The 27508-nt window shown below is 42.2% G+C and overlaps 1 protein-coding gene and 1 pseudogene across 1 annotated transcript in view; both read right to left on the reverse strand.

Annotated features, from left to right (window-relative positions):
- LOC121856410 (collagen alpha-1(IV) chain-like) overlaps positions 1–14621 on the reverse strand; it is a 33364-nt gene extending 18743 nt beyond the window's left edge. The window contains exons 1-13 of the mRNA XM_042351991.1: positions 13624–14621; positions 12681–13310; positions 12324–12458; positions 11259–11366; positions 9638–9862; positions 8456–8617; positions 6776–6910; positions 4910–5074; positions 4058–4250; positions 3189–3283; positions 1400–1586; positions 1045–1238; positions 601–805 (exon numbers count right to left, since the gene is read on the reverse strand). Of these exons, the coding sequence (XP_042207925.1) occupies positions 601–805; positions 1045–1238; positions 1400–1586; positions 3189–3283; positions 4058–4250; positions 4910–5074; positions 6776–6910; positions 8456–8617; positions 9638–9862; positions 11259–11366; positions 12324–12458; positions 12681–13310; positions 13624–14007 (2818 nt within the window). The 5' untranslated portion in view covers positions 14008–14621. The remainder of the gene's footprint in view (positions 1–600; positions 806–1044; positions 1239–1399; positions 1587–3188; positions 3284–4057; positions 4251–4909; positions 5075–6775; positions 6911–8455; positions 8618–9637; positions 9863–11258; positions 11367–12323; positions 12459–12680; positions 13311–13623) is intronic.
- LOC121856313 overlaps positions 14020–27508 on the reverse strand; it is a 37849-nt pseudogene continuing 24360 nt past the window's right edge.

Here is a 27508-nt window from a genome sequence, read left to right on the forward strand (position 1 = left end):
TAGGAAATTGCTCCAACACCCATAAAACGACATCCGCATTACTTTCTGCGATTACACCCATTTCTTTTCTTCTCTGTTTTTTAGGGGCATATTTTCTTCTTTTTCTAACTACTGTATCCTTTTATATATATAGACACTGCATACAACAATATTTCAAACTCCCATCCCTAACTTCCTTGAGATAAATGTATAGTATATATCAGGTGCCTCAAAGAGAGCTCAGGTTCTCAACTGGCTCAGCCATGTTAATATTGTTATTATTATCCACTCTGTATCTGTATTTTTCTGGCTAAATAAACTGTTACAATTCAATTCAATTCAACAATTCAATAACATTTGCTTACCAGTACAGTATACATTATGGGGAGAGAGAGCAGCAAAGTTTGTAGTGTACTGTAATGTACAAATCATCTTTGAAAGTATGTGACTCACCTCTAGAATCTTGGTAACTTTAGTTGGGGTTCTTTCCTTTATCACTAAATATCTACTTCTCTTAAGATGAAGTATTACCAGTTCATTCATGACAATAGATATTAAAATATTTAAAAAGTAAATGTAACAGTAACAGTCCCACATCAGCCAATATGACTTATCTCTTACCTGGCAGTCCACCGTCACCTTTTGGACCAGGCAAACCCTGCAAGCCATTTCTTCCCGAGAAACCTCGCTCTCCTTTTTGTCCATCAATTCCCGGAAGTCCTCGTTGTCCTAGATCACCTTTGGGGCCTGGAGGACCTGGCAAGGCGAAAGCTGCTTCACCCTTATCACCTTTATTTCCTGAAGCTCCAGGTAAGCCTGGGGTACCCTGGATAATATGGAAAAATATATATACTGTATGGTAAAAATTCAGAAACACAGTACAAGTTTTGCTCAAAATTTCTAAGACTGTCTTCTATCCAACTTTTCTGCCTAACTAACTTTTCGATACAATATAGTCTGCTTTATAAGAACCACTGATTTTGTGAGATCCAGCTTTGAGGGTCTGCAATGTACCTGTACATGAACAAAGTCATCTACAACACTTGTCATTTAGTTGTCAATTACCTCGTTGCCAGGTAAACCTGTTATTCCCGGTGTGCCGTCTTCACCCCTCTCTCCTTGGTACCCAATAGCTCCTGGTAATCCTCTTGGTCCTTCAATACCAGGCAAGCCGTCAGGCCCTCTGATACCCTTCTCACCTTTATCGCACTGCTCACATTCACAGTCCAAACCACTATCCCCCTTTGGTCCATCACGGCCTGCACAGTACACAGTTTGGGTTTATATCTTTACACATAAAAGCAGACACAAGTGTGTGTATGAGATAACATGAGCAGTTAAGTAGATATGATACAATACTTAGCATACTGTACACGAGACACTACAATAAATGTAATAGAAAATCAAGTAAATAACTAACCCGGAAATCCATCTACTCCAGGATTACCAGGGATACCCGGGAAGCCAACGGTTCCTGGTTCTCCTCCAGGTCCAGGGATCCCGTTTATACTGTCACCTGGGATACCCTGAGGACCCTCAGGGCCCGGTGCACCTCGGGGACCTGGCGTACCATCACGTCCTGATGTTCCATCACGTCCTGGCTCTCCCTATTTAGGATGATAAGTTGAGGGAGATAATGAAGGAGATTGATAAATTGTTTTGATGAAGTATGTAAGAGGAGAATGTAGAGAATAAACACCAGTATGAGTAATGTTTTAGTGTAGAGTGTCAAGGACTGGACACTCTCAGTGTAATGAGGGAGTGAATGAACAGGAGTCTTAAATGTATTCATTTATACAGTATTTGGAAATTGTTCCACAACATTGACAGTAGCAAAGCATATTATGGCAAGAGAAAATTAAGAACAAAAGATGCATGTGCCCTTCCAGACTAGGCTGGTGGAGTAACTTGAGAACACATTATAAACCAGCATGTTGTCTACAGACAAATACAAGTGATTAATTAATGCAATTTTCAAGACATGTAGAGAAAGACATCCCAGGTAGAGTACAAGGAAGAAAGTATACTGACAATGTCTGGGCACTGTATGCAAATGATAGACTGTAGATAATTTACAGTGACAGTTACTAGAGTATGGTAGAAGGGTGAAGCAAAATGAGTTACAGAAAGTTTGAGTCATAAATCATGTCGTTAAGTTTTAAAAGCACGTCTGAGGATGGTGCTAAAGGAGTGAAAAACAGCCTAACAGTGGATAAGTTACAACCCAATGTGTACAGGATCTCTCTATGCTGAATAAGATCATTTGGTGTTTGCCAAATGTTAAAAGTGATGTGCCTGTATTGAAGGGATTAAAGCAAAGTAATATGAATGACTGGAGATATCAGTCTCAAGAATGATTCAGCTTAATGAAGATATTAATCAAAGGTACAGTACTGTATTATACCTACCTGCATGATTTATGACTCATGGAGCTGATAGACACTCATACAGTGGGTGTGACTCTCTCATACCCATGGTCAATCAGGCATGGCTATCTATGGCACCTAGTTTGCTAATGTTGATCAGAATTTGCAGTTCCATAAAATTTCCAGTCCTATGTGCAATATTCCAAAACTGACAATTTTTTTAAAATGCATTTGACCAACTTAACACAATAGGTATCAGCAGTGTTGTCGATTACATCCCAATTGGACAATTGTCTGTTTTATGCAATTTAATGTAACCTAACCTGATCACTTAACTTAAGATGGTAAATATAGCAAAAAACAGATCATCGTCTAAGTGGGAAATGTCAAAGTGGGATGACACCGTGTTATTAGCTTTATAAATAATAAATAAATAATTGATTATGCAACGTGTTTACATACGATGTTTCAACAATGCACTACAGTACATCAGATGTAACACAAACTTAAATTTTTCTTTGATAATCTTTGGTAAACACAACATAAAACTTTATAAAACATAGCTAATGACAAGAAATTAAACAGCAGCTATTAGAGGAGAAAAACTGGTGAATGAGACATAAAATATTACTAGAATACCAACAACTAATTAACTTCAATGATGTCACTTGAAAATTTTTGGAACTAACACCAATTTTTAACTTAATCATGTTATCTGAAAGATGCTTTGATGTGGTGGCACTACAGTAATTTATCAAGACTGTAAAAGATTCACAATACACCAACCCAAATACTGTTGTATAATCAAAACATTTAATGGTACAGTAATATTGATGAACTTACAGGAATGGAAAAGCATTTGTTTCCCTTTGGTCCGGGAAGTCCTGATATACCACGTTCACCGGTTGCCCCAGGTGGACCCTCGGGCCCTGGTTGACCTGAAGGGTTAAAGCAATATTATTGATTTATTCCTCTTGCTAATGGAACAAGATACACTTCTGAGCTCTAATATTTTAGCACACAAAAATAGTGAGACCTGCCCATACATAACTCACCAAGGCACCCATCATTTTCCACACTCAACCTGGTTATCCTCCTAACTTTTTGTATTACTCAGAAAGAAAAAAATATTCCACAGTATTACCAAACACAAATTTCTCCTCTTTTTCTTTTCTGACCTTTGGCAATACAGTATTGTATAATCATTCAAGTTGGTCATTTTTCATTCAAAAAAGTAGAAAATAATGTTGTGACGGTAGAAATGAGAGACAAATTAACCCCTTCACTATTGGGAGGCCACTTTTAATATTTTATTAGGCTAACACAAGGTAATTTTATTCTGCTCAGAGGAGACCCCGTATACAATGGTTTAAAACAAGAACAGGTTTTGCCAAAACAACATTTAATAATTTCTCATTCCTGTGACCTGGGTTCATTCCCAGGTCAAGACAGATGTGAGAAGGGTGTTATCCAATGTGACCCGACCAATCATCGTAGGTTTTCTCCACATATACAGTATTGTACTGCAATTTCCTCCTGCACTAACACTGGACATTAAAGGTTTAAGTAACAAAGAAAAGACCAACGGCCTTACTGGCTAGTAAGTTGATATGAAGTAAAATGCTAAATACATATACAGTAATAATAATAATGATATTAATAATAATAATATTAATAATATTAAAAATCAAGGGTGTGGTTATACCCCATACCTGGTCGACCCCCATTGCCCTTGTCTCCTTTACGTCCAGGAACTCCCTCTCTACCGGGGTTACCAGGCTGTCCAAGACCCCCCGTTTCACCTGGAAAACCTCGTGGACCCGGGAGTCCATCATTGCCATCTCTTCCTTTGGGACCGGGCAAACCTTGTAAGCCGGGCGGTCCCTGGGGCCCTGGCTCTCCACCCTAAGATGGAGGGTTATGTTTGTTGATCAATAAATAATGAACAAATAATAGAAACGAGGAGGAGGAGGGACGGGAGGAGCAAGGAGCAGGAGATTCTTTAACTTCCATCTGTTCTTTACATTCAAGAAGATATTGACCTGTGCCTGGGTGGGCTAATCCCAGTAAAAAATTCTGAAAAGTTTCCATTTTTTATAATCTCTATTCTACAATCTTTTAATAATATTCTTAAACAAGCACCTTTCATACTACTCCATTATTCTCCCAAACCTTTTCAAAGACAAGTTCAATATATACAGGTTAGGTTTGGTACAGTTTTCACTTTTGTTACAGGATTTCCTGAACTTTCTTTTTTAGTTTTATGCTCTATAATTTTGCTTCTCTTCCTCCAGGGTATTAATAAAAATAGTTGGTGTGGTACAACAGTGACATGCATACTTCTCGAGCAGTGACCTGAGTTTAATCCTTGGACTGAGACAGGAGTTACCCTTTGTTAACACTACCAAACATGGCAGGTTTCTTTGGATACTACAGTTTCCTCCTGTACTAATGCTGGACAACAAAGGCTACAACAAAGAACAGGCCAACAGCTAATATGTTGACAAGTGGTGGAAATAACATAAATCTTTTAACTTAATGTAACATAGTAAAGGTTACAGTACCTGTGAGGGGCCAGGAGGTCCTCGGTCACCCTTCCTACCATCACGGCCAGAATAACCTTCGTTACCCTTAACTCCCTTTACGCCACGCAGACCATCCATTCCATCAGTGCCTCGATCACCCTTGTATCCGTTGGGTCCTGGAGGGCCAGCAGGACCTTCGCGCCCCTGAGAGATATTAAACATTCATGGTTAACACACTATACAAGTGATGGTTTAAGAGATAACTTACCGTTTCAGAAAAGAGTTCTTTTAAGATTCTAAGTTAAGTTCAAGTGAACAGAAACATACAAAACTTTAAAACAAAGTTTTTTCAATAGATGTTTAAGATGGTGCAAACATCACTGTCATGATGAAGTAATCTTACAATCTCTCCAGAAACTATTATTATCACTCATTAATTCACTTTCAAGCTACAATCATAATAATAATAATAATAATAATAATAATAATAATAATAATAATAATAATAATAATAATAATAATACCTGTACTGTAATATTAATAACATTACGTATTAAAAATAATAATAACAAACTATGTGATGCCTACATCACGATCTTAATTATAGATACATATTTCTGATACCATACAGCTCCTGAAGCTGTATACAAAATACACACTCAAACACTATTCACCACAGGTCCACCTAAAAATACACTGCACGTACGCGCGCACACACACGTGTGTGTGTGTGTAAATTGCCAAGGTAGATGCAATGACAAATATCTTCCTAACACCAGAGGTGCTGAGATCTACCTCTCACTGTTTCCTCACAATGTTGTAAGAAACTGTACTAGAGACAGGAGAGAGCAGATATCCTTCAGATGATGAGGGATTATCACTACAGTAAGCTCACTTGGACCATTCCTAGTGTACACTGCACACAGCTACAGAGCATCTTACTCCTCCATTTTCTCTACTTCCCTTACAAATAAGCCTTAAATACATCCTGATATCTCAGTGAATATTCTTAGATGCTATTGTCATCCTCCATGAAGTACCTGGAACTGGTAATAGGTTTTATCTACACTGAACATTTAGAAATTCCTCGAGCTTAAGTATAGGAACATACTAAAAGGCATCCTTTCAGGCAAAAGAGGTCCATCATATGGCCCTTTCTAAGTTCCATCTCACCTGCTCAGTGGTGGCAACCCTAAACCAACATCATAGGCACCCTGATCTTTATAAGACTTTGGATAGTGGCTCATTTGGCACTGAATGTTGAACGAAAGTAAACTTCACAATTTCATGTGCTTTATCTTGTTTGTGTCCAAGTTACTATGAGGTTTTCTCTGCTTTAATTCTCCTGAAAGACCTGGATGATGAAGCATCTCATTCCAGTATCCTTTAAAATGACTTTCAAGTTCCTTATCCCCTGTGGTCAACCCTGATCTCCTCCCCCTTTCACCATGATGTGATAAGAGAAGGAGTCTGGTTTAAAATATAACTAAACAATTATCTAAAAGTGGGTTTGATAGGTCTGTTAGGAGCAGAACAGCTACAGGCCTGGTGTGAACAAGTAGCCTTAGGATATGTAGTGAGCACAGCATCCACTCAGGCAGTGAACACCTACTATCAATTTTGAACGGTAAATCAGAGGGTCTTGTCCATTCAAAACACAGCATATTAGTCTCAAAAAATTCATTAAAATCTAAGCTTAAAGTGGAGCAAATACCCCTAGTTTCTGTGAGTGTGATAAATGGCTGTAAAATGACGATGATCATGAGTCACACAATTTCAGGCCCTGGAGATTCAAACAACTAGACTTGCTAACTAAAGCGAGTTCTTTCATACATGCAAGGTGTGAGACATAAAGGTTATAATGTGTGTTTTCTGGCCATGTAGATCAACAATATTAACACTTACCCGTGGTCCAGGGAGGCCTTGAAGACCTTTTTCTCCCTTGGTCCCAAGTTGACCTTTGTAGCCCTTTTCACCTTGGTCACCTTTGTTGCCTTTTGAGCCCTTGGGGCCTTCCATGCCTTTATCACCCTGAATGGCCTGTGAACACACACTATCACATTAATATCTGAATAAATGTGAGTAGTATTAAATAAAATCAAATTAAAGAGAAAAAATTATGTGTGACTAACACATGAAAGGGATACATCCTTGAAAAGTTATCTGTAACATATAATTCAACAAATAAGAAATTTTTCATCCTGAATATCCATGGCATGAGGGATGACGTTTGCATTTGTCCAAAGGTATTATTTCAATAAGTATTTATATGTGGCCTAACATATGGAAGTCTTATGGACATGATGAAACAATCTTGAGCCATTCCCTGATCTATGAAACACTTTATATTAATCAATTTTGTATAAATCACTTCCCATTTTCCCATAGATTCCTAATATAAAGCCAGTGATATGTTCCTATATAAAACTTCCCCAAAACACCCAGTTTCTATGAACAATTTGGTGCATACAATCTATCCTATGTAATAAACAATAATCCGAGTGTCCGTCCTTTAGCTCATTTAGACTATATTTGTCTAAAACGTATCATAAATCACTATCTTAATAAGTTTCTTGGTTTTATATGCTCTACAGTGGCCATCTTGCAGGACAACTGTTGATGTAATGTTTTCTTTTTTAACCTCTCAAGCTTTTTCCTGAAGAGCAAATACCCATAAACTTTCTTCTTTCTTGTTGCCATTCCTTCATTCTTAATACAATCATCCCCACATTATGAACATTCAGGCTGTGTAAATTCATCCCATAAGCTCTGGATATGAGACAAAAATATATGATCTTTAGGTTCATATCGTTTTGCCAGTTTGTGTGGTTTCTGGCAGCTGTGACATTTTTTAAATTTCACCATAATTTTCATATCAGTTATGTTAATCTGGTGCTGGGCTGATAAAATACTATCATAAAATAATCAACACTCCTGAAAAAAAAAGAATGCCACACTCAACACCATGAGTCGTTTGTTTATAAAAGACAAACAGTTGATCAGCTTAGATCCTTCACCACTCATGGTACTACAACATGTCTTCAACACTTAGTAAATTAGTACAGTACTGTAGTGCATTTATCATGACTAAATAAATAATATTGTAGTGTATTTATCAGCACCTAAGTAATATTGTAGAGTGCAGCATTATACATCTGCATATACCCTGGTTTATTCATTAATCAGTTGCCCAAGTGTACTAATAGCCAAATTGAGCCATCATGTATCACTCAAAGGTAGTAAATAACATTGTTAGGAAGGTATCTTCATATCAAATCCTATAATGTGTGTTATAGTGACCCTGTTATAAGATGAATTGCTGAAAGCTCTCACATGAACGATCCTGAGTGAATGAAAATAGCAAATAAGAAAAAAATTGGCTTGCTTTTGATTCTGGCAATGCTGCATCAAAGTAGCCAAAGGACTTCAAAAATGAAAGATCATCTGAAGCAGTGCCACATACACCACCTGCTGTACAGTACAGTACTACATAAAAAGACATGTTCACAGATATAATTACATTCAATTAATTACACATTTTTTTAACATTCACATTAAAGAAAAATTATGTGCACAATAACTAACCTTCTCCACAACTGTGGTATTGCAACTGTCAAGAAAACCTGTATCAGTACAGTTGTAACTCTCGCCAGGTTCTCCTCTAGGGCCTCTGGGTCCTGGTTTTCCTATAAATGCTACACCCATTGGACCCTTCTCACCTTTGGGTCCTGGATATCCTTTGTCTCCCTGTGAAAGAGATTGGAAATTAGGCATTGCAAATTCATGCATCATCAAGCAGTGTGCACGAACAGATGGTAAAAAAAAAAAAACACGTGTGTGGCTTTCTGCATCCAAGTCAAACCTAACTCCTTGTGTACAGGGTCGCCTATTAGCTAAATAAAACAGTCTGGAGTTAAGCAAAAAAATTTAAATAAATAAATATTATAAGTGGTGTCAATAGTGAAGGGTTAAAGCTATGTGGACTGACCTAATTGACTAACTATCTGTGGTAATACTTCCAGTAATCTTTAGCATTCAATAATCCCAGACATTCCTGACACTTATCACATCCCAAGCCTCTATATCCCACTAGTGTAACCAGAAGCTCCCTTTGAATCCATCTAGATACTTTTCTTCTAGTACTGGTAAAACAGTAAAGTACCTTGACCCAACAGCGCCTCATTGTGTATTTTTTCCTGCAGCAGTGATGTCTGGCTGTATTCTGTTTCACATTTAAATTTTGCTTCATACAGTATCAACTTTTAGCTTGTTAAATGATTGAACTGGTAATGTTAATTATTATACAACAGTGGATTTATTTTTAGATCTTCCTTTTGTTCCAGACAATATATTTGGTTGCTGATACCCTTCACTTCTTCTTTTATTCTATATTTTTTTTTGTATGCACCAACACCTACATTTCCCTCATCACTGTGCACCAACACCTACATTTCCCTCATCACTGTGCACCAACACCTGCATTTCCCTCATCACTGTGCACCAATACAGGTACTATGAACTCTAAAACTTAATTCTTAAATAAAGCAAATAAATGACATGGTAAAATTGTCTTGTAAACAAAGTCAATGCTCAAGAGGAATAATCTACTTCAATTATTATGTAGTTGTTAAAAAGAAGATTGTATCTATATAAATTAAATATAAAAGTAATAAAGTATAAAGGCAATAGAAACAAGACTTCTTCAGTTTCTTGGTAATAAACATAACAGGTGCATTAAAGTGATAAACCAAAGTAGAGTTTTCTTACCTTGAGTCCATCTTTTCCACTGAATCCTGGGTCACCCCTGGGACCAGCAATTCCGGAAGGTCCTTGTGGGCCTTGTCTACCATCCCGCCCTGACTCTCCCTTTTCTCCCTTATTTGTGGTACATGTCCCAATTGCTGGTTCTCCTTTTGCTCCCCTTTTGCCTTCTGGTCCACGGAAACCTCGTGGTCCTGGCGGTCCTGGGTTGCCATGGTCGCCTCTCTCGCCCTGACATACATCCAAATTTTTTTTAGACTACTGTACACAGAAAAAATACTGTACAAGTACTGTATGAGTAAATCAATTGAATATCCTTGGTAAGGAATCATTATAGCAGAGTATCAACAGAGCTACAGTAAGATCCCCTGTAACTTGGACTTCTGTAAGCTGAAAATCCCCATAAGTCAGAAGAACTCCAGCTTAGAGGGGTCAAGTGGGGCAGCAGTTCTCGTGTGTTTGTTGTCGTGACCATTGTTCCACCATGCACTCTGTGTTTTGTTCATATTTAGTGCTTCTAGTATATTATTATGGCCTCTAAAGCAAGTAAAGGCAAAGGAACACCACTGGGAAACTTAAGCCCCACATAGTCCAACTTAGAGGGGTCTTTCTTCCTCTCCCACTGGTGTGTGAGGTGAACCAAATGACAAAGATGCCTTAAAGAAAGAGGAAGGTGACAGGGTACATCTGTGGAAAAAGTTTGTAGACAGCAGAAGCATATAGCAACATAAGTACATCATCTGTATCATAACTTCACGACTAAACTCAATAGTGTCACAGTAACTTAATTTAATTGTTGTACAATTTCAAAACTTAAGCTCAAATATGATTCACAATGTTTTTTTCTAAGTTCAACAATTTCAAATGTAATAATATTTCTTGTTTATCAAAACCTATTCAAAGTTTTCAGGAAGTTGCTAAGCAATTACAATTCTTTTCATGTTCACCTCACACTCAACATCTAAACAATATCATGTAATGCTGCACCTCACAAACACAGCTGAGACTGAAGAATGACTGTGTTGTTGTCAAGTTCACATATGTCTGTCTTCATCAAGATCAATGTGATAATACTGTAATAATATTAAAATTGTACTACTAATATTTTTTTATGTCAAAAGTTCCCTATTTCTAGAGATAAACAAAATCACGAATGCTCAGCCACCTTACAACACCAATGTTTACTTCATAAAAGCACTGCCACTCACGTCTTTAATATTAGTTTTTACATGATCAACAGGAACGTTTTTAGTTGCTTTTGGAAAATGTTCATTAAGTCCAGCTACTTCAAGGTGATAAGGAATTTATGGCAAACCTCTTCTCACTACAGTGTGCCTGCCCCAGAACAGTTGTGAGAAGAGTGTTATCCAGTGAGAACCTACTAAATATTGTGGGTTTTCTCTGGTACTTCTGGTTTCCTCTTGTACTAATACTAGAATATAAAGGTGATAACAAAGCAACAGAGACCAACTGCCTGATAAGTGGTGAAATGATAAATAAATAAATAAAATAATGAAGAATGTGTGTTACTCATGTTTTTGGCCATGTTGTACAATAGTGAGAAAATACTTGTAAATGAGGTATAGTATATACACTTGAGGGTGTAGACTGCTACATCTATACTTACATCTGTACCATTGCAGCCATCCAAACCTGCTCTACCAGTGGGACCTGGGGGACCTGGGATACCTGGAATTCCGTTGATGCCCGGGAAGCCATTAAGACCCATTTTGCCCTGAAAAAATAATCTGTGTGAGACAACTTCAGTAATAATTTACAGCAACAGTTCTGTAATGGTAAAGTTGTTCAAATAAAATAAACTGATAAACATCACAGGGAAATGAAAGATATTTAATAACAGCCTAACTCAAGATGGTCAGACTGACTTCAGACTGAAATTATTGTACCCAGTACTGTCAGTCCCATTACCCTGACAGCCTATTAGGGGCAGTGTGGATACACAACACTTAAGACTAATAATACACACTAATATATTTTTTCAGTCTACAAAGAACTACAGCTGGCATCACACTCGAGTACTGTCACTTCTCTCTAGTCCATTATATAAAGGCCTCATTTTGTTTAGAGCACAGAGCACTGAAGGTGAAATATGGTAAAAAGAAGTAAGAGATCGTTGCTCAGGAGAATTAAGCAAACTGGAGTATGTCAGAGAATTACCATAAACACAACTCCATTGTAAATTTTGTTTTTATTCACAAAGTAAATTATATAACTCAAACCACTGAACTTCATCTTAACCTAAACTAACCTAACTATCCCAGGGTCATGGTGTTTAAGAGAACTGATGTAATACATATATTTCATGGTAATGTGGTAAATACAGTACAGTACTGTTATGGCTTTGTGGTGCTGTGAGAAACTCATTAATTGTAGAATGTTTTTTCTCTAGTCCATTAATTTCCTATCTCCAAATAAACTAATTTTGTAATTAAAATTTTTGGTATTGCTATACTGTAATTCAGTTTATAGCTATTGGCTGATAAACATTCATACAGTATATCTTTTGTAATTACAACACTATTAGAACACACTTATTTTTAAGTGTAAAACTGTATATATAATTGTTTTAATAATCTTGACAAATCTACTAAATTACTGTATGCAAGGTTTGAGAAAAATAAACTCAATGGTAAAATCAAAATCATGCAACAGGGGAACTGGATAAACTTACCCGATCACCTTTGGGTCCAGTGGGACCCTGTGGCCCTGGCTCTCCTTTACCGCCCTTAGGTCCCATGAGACCCTCCATCCCTGGGAAACCCTGCTGACCTTTCTCTCCTTGACGTCCTGAGGGTCCTGGTGATCCCTGTAATAATAACCGTCTTGTTTATAATTGTATTTTGAATGTTAGTTTCACCCAAAGTTCTGATATTTGTTTACACACAGTCACAGCTGGAATATACTTTGTACTGCACAAACTATTATTATTTTCTACCTTCAGAGAAATATAATACTGCATCATGACACATTAATAAGTTTAGGTTCTGGGCTAAATCAACATCGTATCTTATCTACTCAAGGTACTTACCCTGGTGCCCTTTTCACCGATACATTTACAGCCATTGTTGCTACAGTCTCCACCTCCACAGTCCTCTTGAGCTGGCTGCTCAGGACGTCTGGGAATTGGCCTTGGCTGAACTTGTGGTTGTGATGAGCTGTCATAACTTGTACCACCACCTCCAGCACCATATCCTTCACCATACTCTCTTCTAATGCCAGCACCTCCGGCACCATATCTTGTTCCTTCAACTTCACTGCCAGCACCATCTCCTTCACCATACTCTCGTCTAATACCAGTCCCTCCAGCACCATACCCTTCACCATACACCCTTCTTTCAGCACCATCTCCTTCACCATACTCTCGTCTAATACCAGCCCCTCCAGCACCATACCCTTCACCATACACCCTTCTCTCACCATCTCCAGCACCATCTCCTTCACCATACTCTCGTCTAATACCAGCCCCTCCAGCACCATACCCTTCACCATACACCCTTCTCTCACCATCCCCAGCACCATCTCCTTCACCATACTCTCGTCTAATACCAGCCCCTCCAGCACCATACCCTTCACCATACACCCTTCTCTCACCATCTCCAGCACCATCTCCTTCCCTACTCTCGTCTAATACCAGCCCCTCCAGCACCATACCCTTCACCATACACCCTTCTCTCCATCTCATCTCCTTCACCATACTCGTCTAATACCAGCCCCTCCAGCACCATACCCTTCACCATACACCCTTCTCTCACCATCCCAGCACCATCTCTCACCATACTCTCGTCTAATACCAGCCCTCCAGCACCCCCTTCACCATACACCCTTCTCATCATCATCTCCTTCACCATACTCTCGTCTACAGCCCTCCAGCACCATACCCTTCACCATACACCCTTCTCTCACCATCCCCAGCACCATCTCCTTCACCATACTCTCGTCTAATACCAGCCCTCCAGCACCATACCCTTCACCATACACCCTTCTCTCAGCACCATCCCCAGCACCATCTCCTTCACTATACTCTCTTCTAATACCAGCCCCTCCTGCACCATACCCCCTTCTCTCACCATCTCCAGCACCATACTCTCGTCTAATACCAGCCCCTCCAGCACCATACACCCTTCTCTCACCATCTTCACCATACTCTCGTCTAATACCAGCCCCTTCAGCACCATACCCTTCACCATACACCCTTCTCTCACCATCCTCTCGTCTAATACCAGCCCCTCCAGCACCATATCCTTCACCATACACCCTTCTCTCACTATCCCCAGCACCATACTCTCTTCTAATACCAGCCCCTCCTGCACCATATCTCCTGTTGTAGTCATCACCATGGCCACTATCATTTCCATCACTGCCACCACTCACTCCGTAACTATAAGTACGGGTAGTTTCGTTATAAGTGCGAGATCCGTAGCCGTAATTAGAGTCGGTGTCGCCTTGTTGTCCGAAATTGTAGTTGGTTCTGTCGTCGTCTCTCTGATTATCGATAATGTTACCGCCTTCAGTGCCATAAGAGTAACTGAAGTTGTAACCCTGTCCCAAATTATGTGTTCTGTCACCAGTTGTTCCGCTATCATCAGGGGACTTGTTGCCATGTTCACCAGTTCTTTCACTGCCTTCATCTCCGAAAGAATAACTGTAATTATAGCCGTATTTTCTTTCACTGTTATTACCATCATCTCCTGAACGGTGGCTACCATCGTCAGCTTGACTACCATAACTGCCTCCTATGGTAAGCTCATTTTCACTGTCCCCTATGGTGTGTTCACTTTCAGTATCACTTCTTTCTGCATTATCCCAGCCATAATCATCTTCGTAGTCATCAGCAGAGTGTTGTGAACTGTCTCGAGCCCTGAACACAAACGCTCCTCTTGGTTCTTCCGAAGTCAACTCCACCGTGGGAATTGTCTCAGTCGAGGAGTCACTTCCCCATAACCAATCCTGTGGACGACAACAATAAAATCATCAGACAATGTAATTATTTTGTAATATGGTCAAATGAATCATCAATGTAGTTATTTTGTAATATGGTCAAATGAATCATCAATGTAATTATTTTGTAATATGGTCAAATGAATCATCAATGTAATTATTTTGTAATATGGTCAAATGAATCATCAATGTAATTATTTTGTAATATGGTCAAATGAATCATCAATGTAATTATTTTGTAATATGGTCAAATGAATCATCAATGTAGTTATTTTGTAATATGGTCAAATGAATCATCACTGTAATTATTTTGTAATATGGTCAAATGAATCATCAATGTAGTTATTTTGTAATATGGTCAAATGAATCATCAATGTAATTATTTTGTAATATGGTCAAATGAATCATCAATGCAGTTATTTTGTAATATGGTCAAATGAATCAACAATGTAATTATTTTGTAACAGTCAAATAAATCACCAATGTAAATATTTTGTAAAATGGTCAAATGAATCACCAATGTAATTATTTTGTAACAGTCAAATGAATCACCAATGTAAATATTTTGTAAAATGGTCAAATGAATCACCAATGTAATTATTTTGTAACAGTCAAATGAATCACCAATGTAAATATTTTGTAAAATGGTCAAATTAAATCACCAGACGATGTAATTATTTTGTAGCGTGGCTTTAATATTCACAAGAATCATCACTAAGGCAGGGGATCAGCTTAGAATGACCCCTCCTGCCCCTTCTTCACCTAAGCTGCCTTTCCTTTCAGCATCTAAGCCACCTGCCCTTTCACCTTCTGGGCCACCTATCCTTGAATTTCCTCAGGCACTTATCATTTGATCTGATAATGACCACCGTCCCTACAGCTAACTTCCACTGATAATGACCACCATCCCTACAGCTAACTTCCACTGATAATGACCACCGTCCCTACAGCTAACTTCCACTGATGGTGACCACCATCCCTACAGCTAACTTCCACTGATGGTGACCACCATCCCTACAGCTAACTTCCACTGATGATGACCACCGTCCCTACAGCTAACTTCCACTGATGATGACCACCGTCCCTACAGCTAACTTCCACTGATGGTGACCACCATCCCTACAGCTAACTTCCACTGATAATGACCACCGTCCCTACAGCTAACTTCCACTGATAATGACCACCGTCCCTACAGCTAACTTCCACTGATGATGACCACCGTCCCTACAGCTAACTTCCACTGATGGTGACCACCATCCCTACAGCTAACTTCCACTGATAATGACCACCGTTCCTACAGCTAACTTCCACTGATAATGACCACCGTCCCTACAGCTAACTTCCACTGATGGTGACCACCGTCCCTACAGCTAACTTCCACTGATGATGACCACCATTAGAAGTTAAATAGTATAAATCACCATCTTTCGCTAGCATAGTTTATTGATTCTTACTCTATATTTTATTCGATATCTATAATGTATAGTACTGGTAATACTTTCTTGGAGATTGATTGCCTGACCTAGCAACTTCGGGACAATATTTTTCGTAATGTTTTCATGGTCGATTTATTTCCGTTGCCAGTGTTTAATCATCAGGTGAAATACTATATTTGGTTGAGGGTGAAGGGTTGGGATGGTGGGGATGAATGGGGGTGAGGGTGGGTGGGGGTTAGAGGATGGAGATGAGGGTGGGTAGGTTAGAGAGGTTGGGGTGATATGGGGGGGGGGGGATGTTCATTTGATCTCCGTCTTGTGGCTTATGTGAGTCGATGTCAGCGTCCCTGGAGATCGTCTCTAGAGAATCCGTGCAGTGACCCAACCAATTGTAGCATCATCTATCTAGCAAAACATCACGTTCCATGATTTTTATACAGCGTGAACAATTACTCTTGATGTGATGTGTACTCCTCACTTAGGCCAACGGCTTTTCTGAGGCCATTTACGTATTATTTCTCTGTCACGTACGAAATCCGTTAATAAAAACAAATGACAAGAATTACTTTACAGACATCCCGAGTCCAAATTCACAGAGCGCTCGTATGTAAATTTTGTCTACTGTCTAAATGCAAAGTACAAATACTTCTATGGGTCTCAATTGTGATTCTGATGCTTTTTTTTTCCTGCATTATATCTCTTATAGTTTGAAGGATTCTTGCGTTTATACTTACGATAATTAATTCAATACATGTCATCTTGATTATTCCTGGTGACTTATAGTGAGCATAACTTACCAACCACACCTGACAACACCAACACTATACCGACCACCACCAGCACGGCAGCACCACACCTACCACCACCACGCACTTACCTGTAGGAGACAAAAACATATATAATTATAATAAACTACAGAAAAAAATACATACTTTATATAAATTTCCTGCTAGTAAAATTTTCTTTGTTTAGAAATGAGCAAAAATGTCAACACAATAATAATAAAAATAATAATAATGATAATGATAATAATAATAATAATAATAATAATAATAAAAATAATAATAAAAATAATAATAAAAATAATAATAATAATAATAATAATAATAATAATAATAATAATAATAATAATAATAATAATAATAATAATAATAATAATAATAATAATAATAATAATAATGTTTTAGCCCGGCGGAGAGCAATAATCATGACCTTGATGCACCCACACACAGACATCATGTTGCGTGTTCTTGCAAATCACTCTCAACTGCAACACAAAACACACCTACAAGTACCACACGCAACACTTCCTCACACACCTAAACCTTTCACATGTAGAAACAAAACTCACAATGCAACTCACCTAAAAAACAAGTAGGAACCTCCCTGATCATCCAAACAAATGAACATCCATCAACACCAACATAAAACAAATAACTAAACAGATGAGCATCACGGGTGAGCTATCAAGGAGACAGAAATGACTGGATCACATATAGCTCCACCATACACCATCGTGACCCGCCAGGTTGTCAGCATTGCTCCGGGGAAAAAACTCTTCCTCCTCTACCCCGGACGGACACACACACGTAATTAATATCAGTCGAGTCTCAGAGGAAAATTTACATCTTGGATTCCATCTCATTGTCATATTTCACCTAAGTCAATTAAATGCCACTAAACATCACCAATTACAAAGGGATATTACCTTACTAATCTAATTAATTCCTAAACAATCCGTAACTTAAATTAACCCATCCATATTCTGTTCTAACCTAAGCTTTCCCGAAAGCAACTTCATCTAATCAATCCCGAATCTAATCTCACATAACTAACCCCCTAAACTAACTAAACTAACGTAACCAATCCTGAAACTAACTTAACCTAACCAATCCCTAAACCAATTCAACCTAATCTAACCCAACCAACCCTTAACCTAACCCAACCAATCCGTAAACTAACTTTACCTAATCAATCCTTGTTCTAATCTAACCTAACCAATCCCTCACCTAACCAACCCAAACTAACCTAACCAATCGTGTTGTGGTTCTAAGAATAATCAGTTTTCTCTCAATCTAACTCGGTATTATTAAAGAAAATTTAACTTTTAATGGCCAACTTAGGTAAATTAAATCAGGGCTAAAATAAAAAGTAATATATATATTTTTTTACGGATAACTTAATTGGATTTATTCGGTTTATTTTAAAAAGGAAAATATTGCTCGTAAATAATAAACTAAACGACATTAGTGATTTATAAGATAATCTGCGAATTCTAATGAGAAATTCCGACGAAACTGATTGAAATATCGTGTAAGAAAATGGAACTTTGGGGGATTGAACAAAACAGAATCTCACTCGGTATAAAGATCTTTCAAAATCAATTAGACTTTTCAATACGATTAGTATTGACTTAGTCGTATATAAACCTTATATGTCATTTATATTTAACCTTTAAGTAATGAATTATATATAGATAAAGAATATTATGGGTACTGGAGAGGAGGAGGAGGAGAGAAGAGGAGGAGGAGAGAAGAAGGGGAGGAGAGGAGGAGAGAAGAAGGGGAGGAGAGGAGAGAAGGGGAGGAAGGGAGGAAGTTGAGAGAAGGGACTTTGGGGGAGGAAGCTAAGAGAAGGGGAAGGAGGGGGAAGAGGGCGTGCGAGGAATGGGCGTGGGGGGACCTGTTTGTGACTTGCCACACATATATAGCCCTCCGAGTTAACACCTGCTGCCACCACCACTATCACCACCACTCCTACCACCACCACCACTCCTACCACCACCACCACTCCTACCACCACCACCACTATCACCACCATTAACTTCCTCCTCCTTTCTTCTATTCCTTTCTTACAACTTCCTCTTCCACCTTTTACTCCTCTCTTCCTCCTCCTCTCTCTCATCATTAACCCCCTCTTGTTCCTTCTCTTCCTCCTCCATTACCTCCTCTTCCTCAACCCGTGTGTGTGTGTGTGATTCTCCCCCCCACACGCCTACATACTGGCCACGCCCACGAGCAGCCGGTGGTGGTGGTGGTGGTAGGGCGCAGTGTCAGCAGGCGCCTGTAAAGAGCTGACTACATGGGCTATTGCTGACGACTTAACTGTCTCTCCCTCTCACTGTCAGCGTACATATATTGCTGACGCTGACAGTCGGTGGGGTTGTCCTGCTGACGGAAGGGCGTGGGTGGTGTGTCAGGTGTGCGTAAAGAGAGAGAGACTCCTTCCCCTCTCCATCACTGACTTCCTCCAACAAAGATTGAAAATCAACTCTGTACCAATAAATAAATAAATAAATATATAAATAAATAAATAAATAAATAAATAAAAGCACTGATACAAAATTAACATAAACAAACAATAATAAAAGAAAAAGGACATTGTCTCCATAAAAAAATCATTATATTCATCTTTAACTCAATATATACCATTAAAACACCATAAAACATCCAAACGAAAAAAAAAAAACAAGGATAAGGTCTTCCATGCTAAAAAATACAAAAACATGTACACTAAAAAATCCACTACATACCGTGTTATTTTTACTCAATAAACACAAATAAAACAAGTGAAACATCGTAGGGAACACAGTAACATATTATTAAACATTTAGTCACTAATGTATCCAAATATTAGCTTCCTAGCCCAAAAGTGCCTTATATATGGTCCAGGAAATCACGAAAACTAAAAAAATGCCTCAGATATGGCCCAGGAAATCACGAAAACACAAAAAATGCCTCAGATGTGGCCCAAGAAATCACAAAAAAATAAAAGATGCCTCAGATATGGCCCAGGAAATCACGAAAACACAAAAAATGCCTCAGATGTGGCCCACGAAATCACAAAAAAATAAAAGATGCCTCAGATATGGCCCAGGAAAGCACGAAAACAAACTAAAACGGTGTAACTACCGAGTAATTCTCCTTATACACCTCACACTGCTCCTGAAGATAAAACTGAAGGAGGTGTGGAGTTGTACAGTCACTCGAAATAAACTACCTGTCCTCGGGGTGATCGATGAACCCCATAATGAACACTGTGACTCCTGTTGTCTCGGTAAGGTTGTCAAAATCCTTAGTTCATTGTCTTATTTTTTCTCAACAGAATTTTGTACAGATAGTTTGTTGAGTGTCTCTACATCAAAACACCAATTAAACAAATATAACAAACAAAAAAACGACTTAGTTCCCTCAGGTTGGGCTTTAAGACAGATAGATGGCGCTATGTTTACATTTTCTTAAATCCATTTATTCAAATTCTCTTCTGAGTTCGTAAGTTGAATTTTCCACTTAAGATATAAATGTAAGAATGTACTTAACATGTTGATTTAAACACTACCGACACTTAACGTCTAAAAATAGCATCAAACTTAAGAGACTCGACTTACATTCCCTCAGTTCAAGTGACAAAAATTAATGTACAGAACCTTTGAGAATCCAGACAAGATGTGGCGCTAAATTCCCGTTTTCTGTTCTCATGATGTTTATTTGTTTAGTTAAGGGGGGACGATGATAACCTATACTAAGTCGAGTAGATGTTAAAAGGTGAGAGAATGGCCTTAGTTTAGGGTAGATTTAGGAGAAGGGCCTTAGGGAAAATTTAGGTGAATGGCGTCAACATTACACTGAGACTCAACCTTAACTACATCCACTCACTTAGTACCAGTTAGGAGACAAATTTCTACACTATCGACCTTAATTTTAGTCGTGAATTAAGTGAGCGTATCTGGTTAAGGTTGGGTTAAGTTAGGTAGAGTTTCAAGTTGGGCTGAGTCTCAAGTTAGGCAGTGTCTCAAGTTAGGCTGAGTCTTACATTGGGCAGAGCTTCGTGTATAATTTCGGAAAATAATTTGGTTTTAATATAGATCAATTGGTTAGATACAGATTCACATTATCACATTACGAGATATATTCGTATTTAAATGTGAATTATACTGCCCTGGGTATGGTGTGTACTGAATCTCTCTGAATCTTGCTACTCTGGGCATCAAATTTGTACTGAATCTCTGTGAATCTTGCTACCCTGGGCAACAACTGCGTAATGAGCCGCTGTGAACTGTACTGGCCCTGGGACATCAACTGCGCACTCTGCCTCCCACTCACCCACCCACTACGCACCTCTACAGTGTATTATATCCCGGCTCCCTCCCTCTCTCCCACCCTACCTCCCTCCCTCCCTCCCTCCTTCCCTCCCTCCCTCCCTCCCTCCCTCCCTCTCTCCCTCCTTCCCTCCCTCCCTCCACATGAACATGACATAATCGCCTCTTTCGTATACACTATTTTTGCTGCGCTAGTCAGCTCTATCCCCGCCTAAGCTAACCTAACCCAACTACCAAGCATGTACTACAACTACTACTTTTATTTTCTACTACTACTAACAATAATTACAACAACTTATAATTTATCTTCAAGTCCTTAGTATAATTATAATATTGGCTTCTTGAATAGATTACAATCAGTACATCAGTAAAACCATCAGTGTGTGTGTGTGTGTGTGTGTGTGTGTGTGTGTGTGTGTGTGTCAACTTAATGAAAATTAATTCCTATATGGTTCAATTTGGTTAGGTTAGGTTAGTAACAAAAGGAAACACGTGTCCAAATGAATCCTAATCGGTAAGGTAAGGTTTTATATGAACGTCTATGGCCAGTCAGATGTTTCCAAACAAAGGTATTCAGTGACGTCATCACCATTTTATATAACAAACATATAAATATACTGTATAGCGGCCTGTGGTATAATGGTCAGTATGCTCGACCCGCAAGCGAGTAGTCCCAGGTTCGATCCCCGGACATTTTCTTTAGTGTCGCCATTCGCCTCTGTCTACTCAGCAGTAATTGGGACTTGCGGATCGTGTTACTGGGTAATGGTTAGCCAGTGCAGTTACCGTGTCTTCTCGGACTATCCCTTGGCACTGGGTCATGCAGCTCGTTAACTCAGGGTGTGGTTGTTGTATTGGCGACAGTTTCTATACACTACACAAATTCACACTTAAGTGGCTCTTGGGTCACTTAGGTTAGTTTGCATTAGGTAATGATTCATTTAGGTAAGGTCAGGTCAGGTCGGGTCAGGTCAGGTAAACCAATATTCTGTATATAATTATGTCTTCCATATAATAATTACGTTAAGACAATAATAGAGTGTAAGGAAGAAAATTAGACCGTCTTAAGAACCAAAGCGGAGATCACGGTACACACACACACACACGAGCATGACAACACCAACACTAGCAGCTGTCACATCCTATTAACTTATACTAGAGATGGTGAGGTTATCCTGCCCTGCCCTGCCCTGTCCTGCCCTGACCTGCACCACTACTACTACTACTACTACTACTACCACCTGCACCACCGACACCACTACCATCTACACCACCTCTACCATCTACAATTCTACACCATTACTATCAACACCACCTACACCAATATTACCACCAGCACCAGCACTCCCACCTACAACACACACCGCCACCCCTACCGCCACCCCTACCTCCACTATTTACATAACAACACACGCCGTCATAATTATTGGCTCCCGTTTACGGACACACTGCATCTTATAGCGTGTTGTTCACCCATTAGTTGGCCCACCGTCCAGACTGGCTCCACACGTTGATTCTAAGGTGTGTGTGTGTGTGTGTGTGTGTGTGTGTGTGTGTGTGTGTGTGTGTGTAAACTCAACGTGAAATTGGTATACTAAAGTAGATCAGAAGACAGACATTGGAGCTCACTAACGCAGCAGTAAATTCGGAAAGTATAGAGCATTACAGCTGGTCCTCGAGACTGACCTTGCAGCTGATCCTGAGACTGACCTACAGCTGGTCCTCGAGACTGACCTACAGCTGGTCCTCGAGACTGACCTACAGCTGGTCCTCGAGGACTCTACAGCTGGTCCTCGAGACTGACCTACAGCTGGTCCTCGAGACTACCTACAGCTGGTCCTCGAGACTGACCTCATGTCCGAGACTCTACAGCTGGTCCTCGAGACGCTACAGCTGGTCCTCGAGAAAAACGAAACGATAATCTTAATAGTCTAATATTCTCGATCTTCAACCTCCCTCTTTATCACCCCTTCCACCCATCACCCCTTCCTCCTATCACCCCCTCTCCCATCACCCCTTCCTCCCATCACCCCCCCACCCTCCCATCACCCCTCCCTCCCATCACCCCTCTCCTCCCATCACCCTCCCTCCCATCACCCCCCCTCTCTCCCATCACCCCCTTCCTCCCATCACCCCCTCCCTCCTATCACCCCCTCTCCCATCACCCCCTTCCTCCCATCACCCCCCCACCCTCCCATCACCTCCTCCCACTCCCTCACCTCTCCCATCACCCCCCTCCCATCACCTCCTCCCATCACCCCCCACCTCCCATCACCTCCCTCCCATCACCTCCTTCCTCCCCATCACCCCTCCTCCCATCACCCCAATCCTCCCATCACCCCCCCTCCCTCCCATCACCCCTCCCTCTCCCATCACCCCTTCCTCCCATCACCCTTCCTCCCCATCACCCCCACCCTCCCATCACCCCCCCCACCCTCCCATCACCCCCTCCCATCACCCCCCCTCTCCCATCACCCCCCTCCTCCCCATCACCCCCTCCCTCCATCACCCCCTCTCTCCCATCACCCTTCCCTCCCATCACCCCCTCCCTCCCATCACCCCTTCCTCCCATCACCCCTTCCTCCCATCACCCCTTCCTCCCATCACCCTTCCTCCCATCACCCTCCTCCCACCCCCCTCTCCCATCACCCTCCCTCCCATCACCCCCTCTCCCTCCCCTCCATCACCCCCACCCTCCCATCACCCCCCTCCCCCTCCCATCACCCCTCCCTCCCATCACCCCCTCTCCCCATCACCCCCTTCCTCCCATCACCCCTCCCTCCCATCACCCCCCACCTCCCATCCCCTCCCTCCCATCACCCCCCCCTCCTCTCATCACCCCTCTCTCCCATCACCCCCTACCTCCCATCACCCCTTCCTCCCATCACCCCCTCCCATCACCCTCCCATCACCCCTCCTCCCATCACCTCCTCCCATCACCCCCCCCCTCCCATCACCCCCCTCTCCCATCACCCCTTCCTCCCATCACCCCTTCCTCCCATCACCCCTCCCTCCCATCACCTTCCCCTCCCATCACCCCCCCCCTCCCATCACCCCCCCCTCCCATCACCCTCCTCCCATCACCCCTTCCTCCCATCACCCCCCCACCCTCCCATCACCCCCCTCCCTCCCATCACCCCTTCCTCCCATCACCCCCCCCCACCCTCCCATCACCCCCTCCTCCTCCTTGTTCCCATCACCTTCCTCATCTCCCATCACCCCCTCCTCCCATCCTTCCTCATCTTATTTCCCATCATCCCCCACCCTCCCTATCACCCTCCTCCCATCACCCCTTCCTCCCATCACCCCCCGCCTCCTATCACCCCCTCCCTCCATCACCCTTCCTCATCACCCCCCCACCTCCCTATCCCCCTCCTTCCATCACCTTCCTCATCACCCTCCCCTCCCATCACCTTCCTTCATCCTTTATTCATCATCACTTTACTTATCATCACCCCTCATCATCTTGTGCTCCCATCCGCATTATCATCACTTACCCTCCCGTCCTCTCCATCAGCCTCCTCCGTCCTCGCTATCACCCATCCTCCCCCTCCCATCATCCTTCATCTTTATCCTCATTCACCCTTTATCATCACCCTTCCTCCGTCATCCCACTTCATCTTCCTCATGCATCTTGTTATCATCTTTACCTCCTATCACCCCCTCCTCATCGCCCTTCCTCCATCACCCCCCCCTTCCTATCACCCCCCTCCATCATCACCTTCCTCCCATCACCCCCACCCTCCTTCTCCGCCTCCTCCCATCCACCCCCAGCTCCATCACCTCCCTCATCACCCCCCACCCTCCATCACCCCCTCAATCACCTTTCTCCCATCCTTCATCATCTTTCCTCCATCACCCTTTCTCCCATCACCTTCCTCCATCACCCCTCCTCTCCATCCTTCCTCCCATCACCCCTCCTCTCCATCACCTTCCTCCATCACCTCCCTCCCATCACCCCCACCTCATCACCCCCCTCCTCCCATCACCTTTTCCTCATCCCCCCACCTCCATTCCTCCCTCCCATCACCCTTCCTCCCATCCTCCCTCCCATCACCCCCTCCCCTCCCATCACCTCCTCCCATCCTTCCTCCCATCACCCCTTCCTCCCATCTACTCTCACATCTCCATCACTTCCTCCCTCCCATCACCCCCCTCCCCTCCCATCACCCTTCACTCATCACCCCCTCCCTCCCATCACCCACCCTCCCATCACTTCCTCTCCCATCTCCCCCACCCTCCCATCACCCTCCTCCATCACCCTCCCTCCCATCACCCCTTCCTCCCATCACTTCCACCCTCCATCCCCCCCTCCATCCACCCCCCACCTCCATCACCCCTCCTCTCCTCCTTCCTCCATCACCCCCACCCTCCCATCACCCCCCACCATCCCATCACCTCCCTCCATCACCCCTTCCTCCATCACCCCTTCCCTCCCATCACCCCTTCCTCCCTCCCCACCTCCCATCAACCCCTCCTCCATCACCTTCCTCCCATCAACCTCCCTCCCATCACCTTCACTCATCACCCCTCCCCTCCCATCACCCTTCCTCCCTCCCCCTCCTCATCTCCCTCCTCTCCGTCACTTCAGATAGCCGCCCTTCAAAACACATTATCATCTCTTGCCTCTCCCTTCTTTAGTGTCAATCAGTCTGTCTGTTTGTGTCTGTCTGTCTGTTTATCGTCTGTCTGTCTTCTCCTGTCAAGGGGTGTGATGAAGGGTGGGGAGTAACAAGCTATCAGGGCGGTTGGTTAGTTGTGTTGGAGGAAGTAGCCTGAGATAATTGTTAAAATACCTGCAACAGTGTGAAATGGCAGATGTCATCTGGTGGATCTTCTGCACACACACACACACACACACACACACACACACACACACACACACACACCACCTATTTCGGGTTGGCAGAGAAGACAAACGAACTAAAAAAGTACGAACGAAGTCACTGTGCAAGGAATCGAACACGGTCTAGTAAACAAAGGAGGTAGTAGGCGAGGCGGACAGGGATCTTTAACGAAGAATAACATAAGAAATGGAATAAAAACAAGACAAGAAGACGAGGGAGAGAGATAAGTGAGGAAGATTAATGATGATTGTTTGGTTAATTCTTCTCCTCCTCCTCCTCTCTCCCCTCCTCTCCTCTCTCCTCCTCCTACTACACTCTTCCTCCTCCTCCTGCTACACTCTTCCTCCTCCTCTCCTCCCTTCCCCAGGAAGACAGTGGCCGGAAGACAGTGGCAAGAAGACAACAAGGCGAGGCAGTAGAGATCAGTGGTGGTGGTGGTGGGGTTTATGACTGGACCACCTGTTGACCCCTACTCCCTACCCCCCACCATCCCCTTCCCCTACCTTCCTTCCATCCTACCTCCCCACCATCCCCTTCCCCTCCATCCCCTACCTCCTCCCCCACCATCCCTCTCCCCCTATCAATAAAAAATATAAATATAATCGATAATTAATCCCACCTTCATCACGTTGCACACACGACCAGAACTCACTCGTCACAGGCCACCCCAAAATCCCAACTAACTCCCCAGATTCAGATTCGTGAACCCGCATTAAACACTGATACATTATTCTATCCATAAATGTTTGGATTCAAGAGTCTGAATCTCGGGGTTCGTGGTTCTGGACAGGACTCTTGGGGGGTGACTGCATAGTTGCCAGGTTCGATTCCCCGGTCGGTGTGTGGAGGCTAATGTCGACCCAAATACTGGCGTCGAGTGTTGGAGAACAGTATTTGCAATTTTAACGATGATGTAACGCAACCTTGGCCTGAGGAATGGGAGGGGTGGAGGGAGGTGTGGAGGTAGTCGAGGTCCTGTCAAGAGGGAGGTGGGGAGGGGAATGGCACCACTCAAATGTGTAGGTGTGATATGGCCATGGACTAACTACCCACCCTACCCCACCCTACCTATACCCCACCCACCCCTACCTAGCACCCCACCTACCCTACCTATACCCCACCCTACCCTTATACTCCCACCCTACCCTACCTATACTCCCCACTCCCACCTTCACGATACCCCACCCACCCCACCTATACCCCACCTACCCTACCTATACCCCACCTACCCTACCTATACCCCACCTACTCCTACCTATACCCCCACCTACCCTAACTATACCCACCCACCTACTCCTACCTATACCCCACTCTTACTCCTACCTATACCCCCACCTACCCTACCTATACCCCCCACCCACCCTACCTATACCCCACCCACCCTACCTATACCCCTACCTACTCCTGCACCTATACCCCACCTACCCTACTATAATTCCCTACTCCCACCCTAATGTACCCCCACCTACTCCTACCTATACACACCCCACCTACTCCTAATGCAACCCCACTCCCACCCTACCTATACACCCACCTC

Source organism: Homarus americanus, unplaced genomic scaffold (genome assembly GCF_018991925.1).
Source record: "Homarus americanus isolate GMGI-L3 unplaced genomic scaffold, GMGI_Hamer_2.0 scaffold48220, whole genome shotgun sequence".
Taxonomy (NCBI): Eukaryota; Metazoa; Arthropoda; class Malacostraca; order Decapoda; family Nephropidae; genus Homarus; species Homarus americanus.